General features: G+C 40.9%; 1 protein-coding gene across 1 annotated transcript in view; it reads left to right on the forward strand.

Annotated features, from left to right (window-relative positions):
- Positions 1-15,490, forward strand: part of CD226 (CD226 molecule) — a gene marked incomplete at both ends in the record, with an annotated part of 47,597 nt that overhangs the window by 24,800 nt on the left and 7,307 nt on the right. The window contains one exon of the mRNA XM_080683793.1: positions 13,991-14,093. Within this exon, the coding sequence (XP_080539919.1) occupies positions 13,991-14,093 (103 nt within the window). The remainder of the gene's footprint in view (positions 1-13,990; positions 14,094-15,490) is intronic.

The raw sequence follows: 15,490 nt of genomic DNA on the forward strand, positions 1-15,490 counted from the left end.
CATAATCCTCATATAACTTCAGCAATAACAAGAGGCTGCTGGATTAGTGTTTGCTGAGTCAGTGTTGTGTTGAGTGGAAATTTAATAAATGTTTGATAATAGAGTTGCTTCTTTGACACATTGGAGCTTTGAATCCCTCAGCGCTTTCAGATCTGGGAGCAGAAGCAGACTGGCCTTGACAAGGTTGAAGCTGAATTCCAGGGCCTCTTAACCGAGCAGGTTCCTTCCAAGGCCCGGTACTCATTGCATTAGTAATCTGTCTCCTAGGTCCTAACGACACCCTTACCTGTGTGAGCTTTAGGCCTCACAAAAGCCATGGAACAGTAAGAAAAAATGATTTTTTGCTTGCTGAAGTGCAAACACGGAGAGACCAGACTCTCTAGAAGTCTGTGTAGAGGCCTGGGTTACAACTGAGTGTGAGAAAGGCCATCCCAGGCTTTCCTGATTCGTCCTCTGGGCACATTTTCTCACTGCAGAGGGACATGTTAGAGAAAGTAATTTATTTTTATTGGTGACAGAACTCTACTTTATTCTTTCTCCCTTCCTCCCTCCCTCCTTTCTTTCCTTTCTTCCTTCCAGCCAGCCATCTTTCTTCTTTGCTGTCATCAGCTTCCAGGAAGCCCATGTGCCTTGCTTGTGTGTAGACTTTTAAAGCCATGGCTTCTTAGGATTTGGCTGTCCCTTTATGGACAGTTTATGCTGCAACCTGCTGTTTCTTCCTGCCCTGGGAAGGAAGATGAAAAGGTTTTGTATACACAATGGCCTGTTTGTGCTAAGCAGGACATTTGTCAGAGGGCAGCCCTCTGTCTACAGCAGGGTTGGGGAACGTCTGGCCTGTGGGCCATGTATAAGGCCGGCGAAATCATTTGGTCTGGCCCTGCCAAGGCATTAGGGGTGAGTTAATTAAATGTTTGACCAAATATAGCAGGCTAATTTTTAAGTTGATGATTTTGTATGGTCTGCGAATGATGTTATAAATATTCAAATGGCCCTTGGCAGAAAAAAGGTTCCCCACTCCTGGTCTACAGAGTCACCTTGGATCACATCAAGCCGCCTTTGCTCCTCTTAATGACAGGGGTTGGGGTGGGGTGGGGAGTTGTGGGATGTACATTCTTTTTAGAACTTGATTCAAAACAAGGTTGATGAACCATATGGAAGAAAAAATTAACTGAGATTCTTCACTTTAAATGTTGACTCCATTCCTTTAGACACATATAGACACTATTTCTTACCTAAAAATAACCTTGCACTACAGAAGTGTTTTTTAAACCTGGCCACATAAAAGAAAGACTGAGCATAGTCACTAATCACCTTTCAGGACCAAGGCAAGAAAATGATCTATTCAGAAAAATGTCATAAAGAACCATTTTCAAACACCTATGAAATAAGACCTTGTACATTATATGTTGAAGAAGTGATTATAAACATCTTAAATCATGGAGAAAATGAGGGTAATAGATATTTAGGAGGTATAGTTATTTAACTTTTACTAATTAAAAAAAATCTTTCTCTTGTCAAAACATGACTAAGTTTCTTGCACAAAATGATTTTTTTTCTTTGTACAGAAGCTGTAAACACTGTTGAATATGAAAGCAACTGAACAAAATGGGCAGCATTGTTAGTGTCCATTTGTTTTGAAAACCTACAGAATGGCTTTCTGAGATTCAGGGGCAGGTTGAAAGAATGTCAATGGGGCCTATTAGTTAAGAGTTATCATTGACAGAAGATGACAGCTGTTGACTGTATGCTTTGGTCTAATTCTCTTTTAAAATGATCATAAGTATGCATTGAATATTAAAAATCAGATGGAAAGCAAAACTAGAGCGCATGTATTTTCTCTGGTGCGATTTGATTGTTTCAAAGCTTGAGGCTGTTTAGTAAAAAATCAATGTAGAGCTAAAAGCAGAGAGACAGGTGTAAGATGTAGAGCAGATTTAATTTATCTCAACTGTCAAGGGAAAGGTGATTGTGACACAATTTTTAATAAACTGCTCTGCATCCTTTGTTACCTCCATCCACTTCTTTATAGCAGGACTCATATTCCACACACACACAGAGGCTCTTCCCTGACATCTGTCTGCCTGTGTTCATATTCCGACAAGTACCATGTAATCATAGGTCACCCAAGAGATGACACAATGTCAACCTATATGTTATATAGCCAGGCCTTGATTTATTTTGAAGAGAGAGAAAGTGGCAGAAGCATGAGTTAAACCAGAATTTACTATGGATTTTCTTTGTTAAATTAAAAGAAATACGTGTCTCCTGTTCTTGGCTCTCAGGATCTAAGAAGTAGGAAATAGTTCCAGACTGACACTTCTGCATTTGAAATTTGTCTAGACCACAGGGGCAAAGATCAGGGGAAAATGTGTGCATACAACAGTGACCCAAATTATTCTCTGCCCTTAATATTCTTTGAAATTTCATTAGTCATGAGAAAAGTAGTTTAGTTTCCACCAAAGGAATTTTTGAAGTCTTTTAATATTAGCTAAATGATGTTCAAACTACTATTGTTTTAACTGTACTTATTGATTATGAAAAGGAAGAGGATCAAAGAAATGAAAGCAGCTCTCTCAGGAAGTTTCTGGAGGAGACTATTTTGAACAAATTTCAATTGGCCACTGCTGAGCAGTATAGTTACTCAGGTCCTTCTCCAATCTTCCACCAACGAGGCCACTTAGCTGAACCATTGGGTTTCAGATGAGACATTGATGATCAGAGCAGAGAAAAGAGACAAAACAGGGGACAGGGAGTAACAGGAAGTAAGCATGAGAGGACGAGGAAATTGTGTGTGGGTGACTGGCTAGGTGGGTACAAAGATTCTGAGTTACGGGTTAACATAGAAGGTGGTAGGCACAATTAAGTGATACCTTGTTGAAATTCTGGATCTCATTAAGAGCAATGAAAGCCACTATCAATTCTTTTTTGTTTGTTTTTGGCCACTATCAATTCTTGACCAAAGATGGCAAAATAATATTCAAGGAAGTGTAAGTCAAATAGTTACTGTGTATAGAATTAAAAAGTGAAATTCAAGGCAGAGGAAATGAGCTAAGAGTTCAATAGCACATGAATGATGGTGCTCTCAAACCAGGCTACAAAGGAGCCCACTCAGGTAGACAAATTTCAAATGACACCTCCCCCAGGCAGACAAGTTAAGAAAAGGTGCCCCTTTCTGGGCTGATGCAGACTCAAGCTTTGAACAGTTTTGCTGGTGGGCCATGGGCCTCATACCCACCTTTGGTGGGCACAGAGGGGAGAGAGAAGTTGGTCTGATAGAAATGTCAGCTGTGCTTGCCACCACCTGGACAGTCACTCACACTCTTCTATTTTCTCCTTTTCTTAACCAATCTACCAACTTTTAACACATTTACCTTCTTTCCTTTAGTGTTTCCATCAGATCTCACCACCTTCAAGATTTTCCACACTGGCCCACACTGCTCCCCAGTCATTGCACCATTATGCATCTTGAATTTCTCAAACACTTATAACTTGGAAATTTATGTGCTTGAGTCACTGCATCTATTTGCAGCAGTCCAGATTCTTATATTAGAAATTATTTGAGGTATCAGATTTTGGCATCTCTGCTTAAAGTTGTCAGATCTTTCCAGAATTTGTATTAATGCATGTTCTTGGCTGATTCCTTCTATGTTAATATTTGTATGTATTCTAGTAGAAACTATGTCCATTTTGTGTTCAAGTTTTCTAGCTAGATTAAGTCTATATTTTCTTCATCAATACTGGACATTTGCTGTTTAGTGATTACTGATCAAAGATACCTGAATCTCAAGTTAATTGCATTGCTTGAGAAGAAATTTTCATGAACTTTGTTTGCATTTATATCTTTCAAAAAAGTCTATTTCCTTTTTTAATTTTATTTTTCTTCTTTACCATATTTTCTGTAAATGGTGCATAATTGCTGGTCTCCCTGGTCTGGAGAATGAGGTTTATAAAGGAAGGTAGCATAAGTGTTCAGTAGAAAAACATGGGGCCAGAGTCAAGAGAACCTTCCCATAGATTGCTTCCACGAGGTCTAGAGTTCATTAATCCAGAATGTTCTGTTCCACTCCTGGGAATTTATAATAGACTAGAGGCCTGGTGCATGAAATTCGTGCATGGGGGGGGGGGGTGGTCCCTCAGCCCAGCCTGCACCCTCTCCAATCTGGGACATCCCTCTCACAATTCAGGACTGCTGGCTCCCAATTGTTCACCTGCCTGCCTTCCTGATTGCCCCTAACTGCTTCTGCCTGCCAGCCTGATCACCCCCTAACCACTCCCCTGCCAGCCTGATTGCCCCTAACTGACCTCCCCTGCTGACCTGGTCACCCCTAACTGCCCTCCCCTGAAGGCCTGGTCACCCCCAACTGCCCTCCCCTGCAGGCCTGGTCCCCCCCTCAACTGCTCTCCCCTGCAGGCCTGGGTCCCCCCCAACTGCCCTTCCCTGCTGGCCATCTTGTGGTGGCCATCTTGTGTCCACATGAGGGCAGCCATCTTGTGTGTTGGAGTGATGGTCAATTTGCATATTATTCTTTTATTAGATAGGATGTGAACATTGTAGGCATGGAGGTTGTATGAGCTGGTGTGCATGGGGCTGCCAGATGTGCTCATTTCCCTGGCACAGTGTGATGGACCTCGGCCTCTCATTATCTTCACATACATAGAACATAATGTGCATGATGGTTAGTTCATATGACAGAACCACAGACCAGAGTCCCAGAGCACGGCCTGCACCTCCCACCAGTTCAGACAGCCTCCAATGAAACAGATCAACCACGATTGTCCGGCCAATGTAGTGATGTTTTTAAGATTCCAGGCAACAACTGGGTATCCAGATGAAACAGATAGTTTCCATCATCACAAGCGAGCTGATTACTCAATCATGGTCTATTATGTTGTTGGCTCTGCTCAAATCTGTTCTTTCAGGAGACACTGCCCTGAATATTAATTTACTCATCTCTCCTGATCTCGCAGTCATTTCTTTATGCATACTGTGTTTGTATAGATAAAGAAGATGTTGAACTGAGTAATAGAAAGTTAATGTCAGAGAGAAAGAAACGTTGAAAGAGGTCATGCTGAGTGGGCGATGCTGTTGCAGAAGGAACATTGCTGAGTGCGTTGGTGTGTCAGGTGCCTACAGCAGATTCGAAGAGAACATCACAATAGAGTGTAAGTGGGTGGTATTAGAAAGCAGCTAATCCTGGGAAAGGATTTTCTTCAAGTTGGTCTTTATCCACAGCGTCAATTTCAAACAATTTTCATGAAGTTTTCTTCTCTCCAGGAGCTTAGAGCACAGGTAGACATTCAAATTCAGATCCATGCACTGACTTTCTTCCCACTGAAAATCCATGGCCATACTTATTCCAGAGACTTGCCTAATGATTCCAGCCACAAAACAGCCATTTAGACTGTCATGGGTGGATTTCTCATTTTAAAGCATCTGAAAACTATTAACAGCTTGCGGTTGTCTCTCAGAGCCTTATTAAGAACTGAGCATAGAGGATGGTGTGAAATTTTCCCCAAGGCAAATAGGAAACAACTTAGAATTTAAAAAACTTAGCTCTTCATATAAGATTAATGGTGTTCCATTCTTCATGGCAATTCTAATTTTCAGTATCACAGTTCAATTAGTCAACGACTTTCAACTTCAACTGAAGTATTTCTATCATGTACTGACCTGACTCCTGCAGAATATTCAAGGGTGACCTAGTAGATTTGCAGATGGCTGTTTTGAAAAGAACAGGAAATGAATAGTGAACATTTATCATTTGTAGAGACATATCTTTGGACCCTAAATTGTATCATCAAGTAATTTACACTGAAATGATTCAGAGATTCTTAAAGGGCATTTATTAAACTGAGAAATATTTTTGGGTAGCTTTTATAAAATAAATATTTTGCAGCCTCTTTGGCCACAATAAAGTTTATTTCCAGAATTAACTCAATATATTTTACTTTTGCTGGAACTCAATGTCACTGTGATGTTTATAGTTATTTGAATAGAAGAGTGGCATTTCATTGGATGAGCCCACAGGAAGAGATTCCTCCTTTCACAGATATAGGTTGACATGGTGATGGCTCTTGATCTGATTGGTGGGGTGTGAGGAACGGCTTTAGCTAGGGTGAGTAGTGAGTGAAATGAGAATCCTTATCATCACAATGATGGACATGGGCAAATGAAGAATGTATACTGCAATGAGAAGATTGCACTAACAAAGGCTGGGATATTGTCTGTCTTCAAAGAAGCTCAAGGACACAATGGTTGTGCAAATGACCCCCAAAATCAAGGCCACAAGGAGACACATTTGCAAATATAGAAAGATAGGTTTGCAGGGTATGATTATTGTCCTGATGTTAATATGCTTGGGTTTTTTGTCTTATATAGAGCACTGAGATAAATGCTTAACTCTTTTAAGTTGTGTGCCCATACATGCATGAATTCAGATGTCTGTTACATTTGCTAGGAGGGGCAGGGAGCATATTAGTCAATTAGGTATGTGGTAAGCATTCCTCCACTCATAGGGACAAGAGAAAACAAAAATTATTTTCCATGTTAAAGTATTCAGAATAGTTATATTCTCTCACATTTATGGGCCTTTGCAACTAAATACATACAATATTTAAATGACATGGTATGCCTACTGTATTTTGTTGCATGGGGAAATGTTTATCCGGATTTCAGTAGAGCATTTGAAACATTTCCCATTATAGCCTTGTGCATAAACGTAACGCAGGCACTCTAATGGAGAGTCATGCCTGGTAAGACAACAGTAAGGATAACACTGTGCTAGGGAGTTATAATTAGAACCCAAATCTCCTCCCTACCCAGAAAATAGCTCCACAAAGGTAGAAAAGAAAGAACACTATTTCATTATTGAATAAGCACTCAACCAGAATTGAGGAGTGCGTCACAGGCAATCTGCTAAGAGACTGTAAAGACAGAAAGAATCTCCCTTTTTGTAGAGCCCAGCAGCTACAACCCATGACACCCACGTTGTCACGGTCCTCAAGTAGAGGACTTGATGGCCCCATTTGTCACTGAGGTCATCCTAAAACGAGCTTCTTAGTCTTTCCTCTAGGAGGTGGTTTTGCCCCTTGGAGCAAGGCTCCTGTCCTCCCGAAGAATTGGGAGAGGGGGCCTCTCTTCCTAATGATGACATTCCAAAAGGATGGCTTTGATCTGTTACAGCAGAGAAACCAAGCAAATCAGGAAAGGCGCGTGGGGCCGAGTCAGAAGGACTGACAGATCCCCAGGAGACAAGCAGGTGTTTTCCTTAACAGTTAGGGAAAGTTGGGATGCCCCCAAATCCCAGTTCTCACCCACTAGTCCAGGGCCAGGCTTGGGTCTGCCACACTCACTCTCTCTGAGAAGGTGAGCAGTGTGCATGCAGTCTTGACATTCTGACTTACTATGCATGAATATAGTCTCCTTTAAATAATCGGGTTTTATGAAAATTGAGGTACGTGCTCAAGAATTATAGCCAGACAGAAATATTTGGGTGGCAAAGGTGAGGTGTCTAATATGGTGGAGTCAATCTTGAAAACTTTCTCGACAAGTGTACCAAGTCAAAGAATGTCACCATCCCTGTGCCACATATGCTGACTTAGGTAACCCTAGCCATTCGCTCAACAGTCACTGTAGAGAACCTTGGCCCATAGTAGGGCGTCACACAGGTAATGACACCAGAAAATGTAGCTAGATTGACTAGATAAATGTTACAGCCAATCTTAGACTATGTTTCCCAACTGCTGTAAAATTTTTAAGTGCGTAAGTCATTTACCATCGAGAGAGGCAAACCCACTGTAGCAAAATCTGTACATGGGCCTAGAAGCTCGCTCCCCTCGTTGGCTTGCTACAGGACAATCATTCAGACTGTCAGTGCCTATGTTTCTCAGCTAAAATCCGACAATACTTTTATTTTGAGCGCGGGTAGTTGCTATTCGTGCAGAAGAAGTATTAGAGGTGGATGTCATGGTCCTTTAATTGTCTGAAAATAATTTACCTCCTAGGACTTTCTTGCTATACAACATGGGAAGATTTCTGAAATACAAAGAGTATAAAATCGACTGGTACAAAGAAAGTTGACCTTTGGAATAATATTACCACAGTAATATCCACTTGCTAAAATAGTTCAGGCCCACAGGCAAGTTCAGCCGGCTTCAGGCTACTGTTCTTTCCAGTGGTCCTCCAAACTTACACTTGTTTCACAAGTTTTTACCAACATGCCCTCTGCTCTTCCCCATGAAGGTGGGCATGCCCTCAGGAGCAAGATTCCTCTGTCACTCATGACTAATTGTTCAGCATGGAACTCCAACACAAAAAGAATAGAAATGAGTTATTTATTTACCCCTAACTTTGAATGTATAGATACGAAATATAAGTAGACTATTCACAATTTATATATCAGTTGTTGCTTAAATATATAAAGCACCTCTATCTGTTTTACCTAAGCCCCATTTCCACTTTCAGGGTTGACTTAATCACCACTTTGCAATTGAAAAAAAAAAAAAAAAAAAAAAGGAAGAAAGAAAAGGCATTTGGGAGAACAAGGGATATTCCAGGGGGAAAGAATTAGAATTAGAAGACAGGTCTGGGCCCCAGGACATCTCTCCTCAATCTCTGTTTTTTCATCAAATCGATGTCAAAGGTGGCCCAGAGGTTGGATATTTGCATTATATGTGTAGTAAGTAAAAAATTGCAGTAGACCAGGTAATCCTGAGGCTGTCTTGCTCACATATCCTTACCCTGTGGGAAGTCACACACTGCATATTCCATCTGTACACAGAAATAAATCCAGTCTTTCTGCTTCTTTTTAATGAGGTCAAAAAGTAAGAATAACTCTAACTGATACCCCCTATGACCCACCCAGGCTGCCTAGAGGGTTAGGCTCTGTGAGTTTTTCCCAGTATGCTTTTCAGTTCAGATAGTTAGGTCCTGAGTGACTTCACTCACTAACCTGACCCCACTGTTTCCTCACTCACTAACCCACCCCAAACTCTAATTCAGGGTAAGCAATAACTTTACTGCCCATTGCTGTCCACCTGGCCCTGAGGGAAGACCTGGCAGCATTTCTATCATGGGCCTTGCTAAGGGTTTATGACTTAGCCATAAATACTTGTCATTGGAGGGTTGCAGCCCTGGAGTGAATTGTTCATTTATACCAGTGATATCTCACTGACAATTTGTTTTAACTGTATTTACCCTCTTCGATGGGAGGGAAAATAATGGCCGTATGGTTCACGACACTTTTGGCCTCCTATGAATCAACACATCATTGGGAAGAAAGTGGGGGGGAAACATCAGCAAAATAGTGACTGCTGAGAATAGACAAGCATTCTTCTTTCTTTAAGAGGGAGGCTTTCAGGCCGATGTTTCTCAACCAAAGATCTATTAGGGGAAGTTAGGAAATAGTGAATGTTAGGACTGTCAATTAACTCCCTAAAGCATCCAGTGCTGTTTGCTTTTCTTTTGTACGTTTGTGTTTTTAGCCATACTGTGCCCAGCGAGCTGCCTGATTGCAACACGAGGTTCTACGTCCTGATGGCTCACATGAAGGCAGAGGAAGGGCTGGAAATGGGGAAAGGCAGGACTGGCTGGAGGCTGGGATGCTCGCAATGGCCCAGTCTCCTGCAGTGTTACTGAATCCTACCTGCCCCCCACACTGTTCTCCTTATTTCTTATGGGAAAATACTTGTTCCATGGATGTTTTTAAATCAGCCAGGACCTTTCAAAACAATGTGAGCTCCTTCAATAAGGAAATAGCTGTTTGGTCTTTTGCTCCTTTCACATAGAGCCAACCCTTGCCATTTCCCGTGGAATGGGGGAGGGGGACTATGAGGAGCCTCTTTTTCTATAACATTTGGTCTTAGTCCCCAGTTCCTGTCACAAAGGCTTCGGAGACCCTTGGTCTCCAGAGAGTAGTGACTTTTTTATGTTAATGAAGGACTGGTGGCTGAAGGCCCCTAGTAGCTGCAGGACAGGGCTGGTTGCCTGAGGAGGGACCCTCTGGTTAGAGGTTTGGAACTTTGAGCCCAATCCCTGAGGGGAAAGGGGCTGGGGATGAACTAATCACCAATGGCAAGTGATTTAATCAATTGTGACTGTTCTGATTAGAGAAAGCACATTCTAACCTGGCTGCGAGTTGTATGCCTGGGACATGGGAGCTATCATCTAAATGCAGTCCATCCTCCTTTCCCCAGAACAACCTTGTGGCTGAAGCAGTCTAATCCTGGAGGCACCCACCCTTTGCAACCCTCAGCCCCTATTATCTGCAATCTGGTCCCAGAGGTGCCCAGAGGCACCGCCCTCTGCGACCTCCTCAGCCTGCATTGCCTCTAACCTGTAGCCATTATTCTTTGCCTACTTCCCCTTGCCTGTAATTCTTAATTGCATGTAATTGTTGTCCTTCTACCCAATATAAGCAGCTGGCTTATGGGGAGGGAGGGGGGTAGAGCAGATTTTTTGTGGATGATCTACCGGCATTATTGGAATAAATGCTCATATCTGTCTCTGCTTAATTGGCTCAAGTGGTGACAGGCAGCCCAGACCCACTGGCTGTCCAGTTACAGTGCCAGCTGGGGTACTGGAAATATCAGGGGAACACCATGTAAAATATATGATTGTCTAACCACCAAGCTATACACCTGAAACCAACACAAAATAAAACTGAAGGAAAATAAGTAAGTAAGTAAATAAATAAACAAAAGAAGAGAGTTATATCCCAGACCTAATAACAACAACAACAACAAAACCCAAAATAAAAACGTCACTTAAGTCATAAACACATGGATTTGAAATCCTGTTGAACCAATCAGTACACATGCCTTGAAATGCAATGTATTAAAAGATGAATGAGTGAACAGATCTGACTGCAGCAGGTCAAACATTACCAGAAGAGGTGGAAAGAGGTGACATATTTCAAGATACAGAATGCATTGAAAACTTGTATCTATAATTGGGCATTGTGAAATAAGTGGCCATCCTTTTCAGTGGTTTCTACTTCAGTCATTTAATCTAGAGCTTAATAAAAACAATACCAACTTAATTCTTAGGGTTCTGTGTTCCCTTCTGCAAAGTAGCTCTCTACAGCCTGCACTTTAAATATAACCACTACATTTTGGCAGATTATTCTGTTTTAAGCATGCAGGCCTTTAAATTTTTGAGCTATTTCCCCCCTGATTAATAAAAGCAATATATCATTTAGACAGTTTGGAAAATACCAAAAAGCCTCAAGAAACAATTGCTTTTAATTCTATTCCCTGAAGACCATCACTTTAAAATTTTGGCATGCTGTTGCCTTGCAGGCTGTTTTTCTCGAGTAAGTTCCATACTTGACTGAGAACTGTTCCATTGTGAATTCTGGTTTTGAAATTTTACTTAACTTTCTATCTATAGTCAGCAGTTTTTCATTTCCTTGGGATTCTTTACACACATTATTCCATTGCCTATAGCCATGATATGCAGGGTGGCCCCATACCAGCATCTTAGACTTCACAGGAGAGTTGTGAATTCTGGGAGCCACCCAGGCCTAAAGGGTCAGACACTCTGAGGGTGGGGCACAGCAACCAGGTGATTGAGATGCAAATGAAGTTTGACAACCCCAGCTGCAGAGTCTTGTTGGTTTGTCTACTCTTGGGAAACAAGGATTTTCTTTTTGCTGTTAGAAATGTTATACAGTTTTGAGTTTTTCTTTGGAATAAAACAATTAATCAAACATAAAAGGATGTGACACAGAGACCAATTTCTTTATTGTTGCAGGTTGCAGCAGTTTTTGCTTCTCAAAGAACTTGTGATGTGCAATCTCACCACAGGTTTCCTTTTATACCAACTTACTCTTTAAGAGCTTTTTGTTAATAACTTATACCTCTTATATTGTCTTATGTACCTTTTTCTCAATAGCAAGGATATGATAAAACAACCTACCAATATTACATTTATCTTTACGTCTCATTTGTAATAATTTGACCTTCAGTTATTTTTCATTTTGATTGGCTCAATCATGTATATTTATTTATTTTTATAAATGGGTAAGTCATTTCTTATTCAGAGACTTATTTATACTTTCTCCTAGTATTTACATAAAAAATTCTGATCTCTAGTTCACCCAGATTTTTTACTGTAATAACGATCTAAATAGCAATTTAAAAATGTAGTTAAACAATTCTCCCAGAATACTGTCAATGAATTTATTGATAATAACTCTTATTTTCTTGCTATGATTGCCTGTTTGATTTAACCTTAGCATATATTATATTCAAATTATTTCAGCATAGCAAGTCCTTTTATAGTCCTGGGTTATAATGCAAAATAATTTCAGATATTTTGTTTATTTTCATAATGTGCCAAGAGCTTCAAAAGGTTAATTTCTTATCTCATGGGGAGAAAGTTTAATTGTTCTTTTTGTAGTTGGAATAACATGTTTTTGCTCTGAATAAATTCCTCTCCCCATCAAATTTGGACAAGTTTATATACTTTTATTCACCTAATAGTTTAAATGAATTTAAAGTATAAAAGTAGTGTTCATTATTTGACTTAGGTTCTCTTTGCAGTAATACTTGCAAAAGAATGAGTAGGTGTTGACTTAGAGCTCTTAACAAGAAAAAAATCGCAGCTAAATACAGTGTAGTGAATTAGGAAGGAAGATGTAATCTGTCAGATTGTTAAAAACCCATGAAAAGGGTGATTTCTCCAGTTACTGTGGGATTCCAGGGAGCCAGGAATCCAGGGCCAGCCTGGGGGCTCTAATTTCCAGAGCCAGGAAGTCGGGCTGTCTCTGCCTTGACTTACCCATCTTGCATGTTTGCTGTCCCCAAAAAGCTGGCAATAAAGACAGCCCCTGGGTTCCAGTTCCATCCCATTCCCAGCAACAGCACAAATGGGTGGAATTCTTCTCCTGGGAGGGAGCTCTGTGGGTGGCAGTGGGTGAGGTGTGCTGTGGGTAGGAGGACAGTTTACAGATGAAACGTGCTCTGAGCTCACTGGGGTCATATTGCAGAGGTGATGTCTCTCTAGTAGTTTACTACTCTTGGATATTGTCTTATTCGATTCTCGCCATAATTCTGTGATTTAATCAGAAGTGTCATCACTGTCATAGTGGACTGATGAAGAAAGGCATGCAGAGAAGGTTAAGGATTTGCTGGAGGTCAAAAAACAAGACAGTGAGCCTGGCTGGTGTGGCTCAGTGTTTAAGCATCCACCTTTGAACCAGGAGGTCACAGTTCAATTCCAGTCAAGGGCACATGCCTGGGTTGCAGGCTCAATTCCTAGTGGGGGGCATGCAGGAAGCAGCCGATCAATGATTCTCTCTCATTAATGCTTCTCTCTCTCTCTTTCTCTCTCTCTCTCTCTCTCGCCCCCCCCCCCCGCCCCTTTCTCTCTAGTTTGTATCTTTCAAACTAGATAGTGAAAGAATCAGGGTGGGAATTTCAGATTCCTGGACTGTGGTTCTTTCCATGGAAGCAGTGAGTTGGAATAACACATTTTTTTGCTGATTATTTTTTACCATTAATCCCAACTGAGTAGAAAATAGTTTTTAAACAAAATTCTACGTATAAACATCAAAGTTACATACTAGTACTGTTGTGTGTTGAATGTACTTAATACATCATATTTAAGTAATCTTTATTTGTATACTATTTTGATGTTTTTTTTTTTTTTTCTTAAAAGATTTTACATTTGCGATCAGGAGCTCATTAAAATGAAGGGTTATCTGTCTCGGGCATACACTCTATCCTTATTCTTAAGGTGTCAAATCCAATCTTAGAGATCAAGGAACTAGCCAAAATCTGTCAGGAGTCCAAAATACTTAGGAGACTGAACGGAAAATTATCTTTTTCCCTTATCTCATCCTGTTTTCTTTTTTCTTTCTCTTGGATTTGTTGGGTGTTTTCAATTGTGCCTCTATGATGATGGATGCATCTTTTCTCATTTTTCTATCTTCCTTTTTGCTGGCTTTGGCTGAATTCCTAATTTCTACTATATTTTTTTTCCTCCTAGGTAAAAACGATAACCAATATGTCCTCTGGATGGTTGTAGGGGCAGTTTTATTGTCGCTGTTTGTTATCCTAATTGCCGCTGTCATCGTCATTCTGTATAACAGGTGAGCATTGTGCCTCCTTCTGAATCTTGTTTACCCTGAGCGATTCCGATGTTCGAGGATCTCTACAATTAATCACCCAGCATTGGCCAAGCTGTCTTAGCACTCGCATATGTTTTTCTGAGTGCTTTTCTTACACAAAGGAGAAAAAAGAACTGTGGTAATAGTGGAGAAAAAGGGGAGAGTCATTCACTTAAAAATTAGTAGGAGCTGGCCATCTGCCCCATATTAACAAAGCTTTCATATACCTGATGCCTCCTCTCTGTCTCCTACTCCACTGATCTTCCTTTTCCTTTAGGAAAAAAAGCTGTTGGGTGAGGGGTGGTTTGTGTGTGTGTGTGTGTGTGTGTGTGTGTGTGTGTGTGTGTGTGTGTGTGAGAGAGAGAGAGAGAGAGAGAGAGAGAGAGAGAGAGAGATTGATTCTGAGAAGGGAAAGGACTGGATAGAAGAGTAATAAAGCCTTCACTTATTCATCAGCTATTTCTTTTGGCAGTGGTGAATGAGATGTGATGAAGCACATATTCTAATAAGCAAACATTATTTAAATGGCTGTCTATTCTCTGAAACAAACAGCTTAATTGTTCTTATTAAAAATTATCAAGGAAGAAAGAGGTTGCGAGAGGCGATCTTAGAGAGAGCAGGTGGTCACTGGCCTTTTAATGTCCTACCTTTTACGTCCATGGCACACTTGGAAGTTTCTAGGATATTCTTGGTGGGCCCTTTCTTCCCTTCCTAGCTCTCCATGTTCATCTACTCACATGTCTAAGTGTCTGTTGCAGTCTTAGCTGTGATCACATAGGAGTGGATATACTGTGTTCCAACTAAGGTTACCTTCCTAAGGGAGGAGGAGACCAAGCATTAGATGTCTACATTTGGCATGTCTAGCACAGCATAGACAGACACTTTATATATGTTTATTGAGTGGATGCATCCATCCATTCCCCATTCTTCTCTCCTCAGATTATTGCCACAGATGCATGGTAATATTATACACATGTGCATGGCTTATTGATTGGATTTCCAGAGGATTTCTCTGTGTCATCTCCATCTCCCCCCCACCCACACCTCTTTGGAAGCTCTTATCACCATTCCCCTGATTTTATTCACACTCTGCAATCTTCTCACAACGCCACCTCTCTTTCTAATGCCCCTGGGTTTTCCTGGTTCCTTTCCTGAAAGCTAAGGCTGGCCATGTCAACATCCTGTTACCATTCCCCTGTCACTAGAATAAAGGCAAAACTCAATGAGCCCTGTCGTTCTGACTCCAGCCTAATTTCCATTCATATTTTCTCCTTTTCTTACTACCCCAGTATTGACAAATTTTGTTAAAACTGCAACTTTTCTGTGAACAGTTGTCACGCCACCAAGTGCTGTTTCCTCAACATTTAGCCTTAATCCTG

This window comes from Plecotus auritus (genome assembly GCF_963455305.1).
Source record: "Plecotus auritus genome assembly, chromosome: 8".
Classification (NCBI taxonomy): Eukaryota; Metazoa; Chordata; class Mammalia; order Chiroptera; family Vespertilionidae; genus Plecotus; species Plecotus auritus.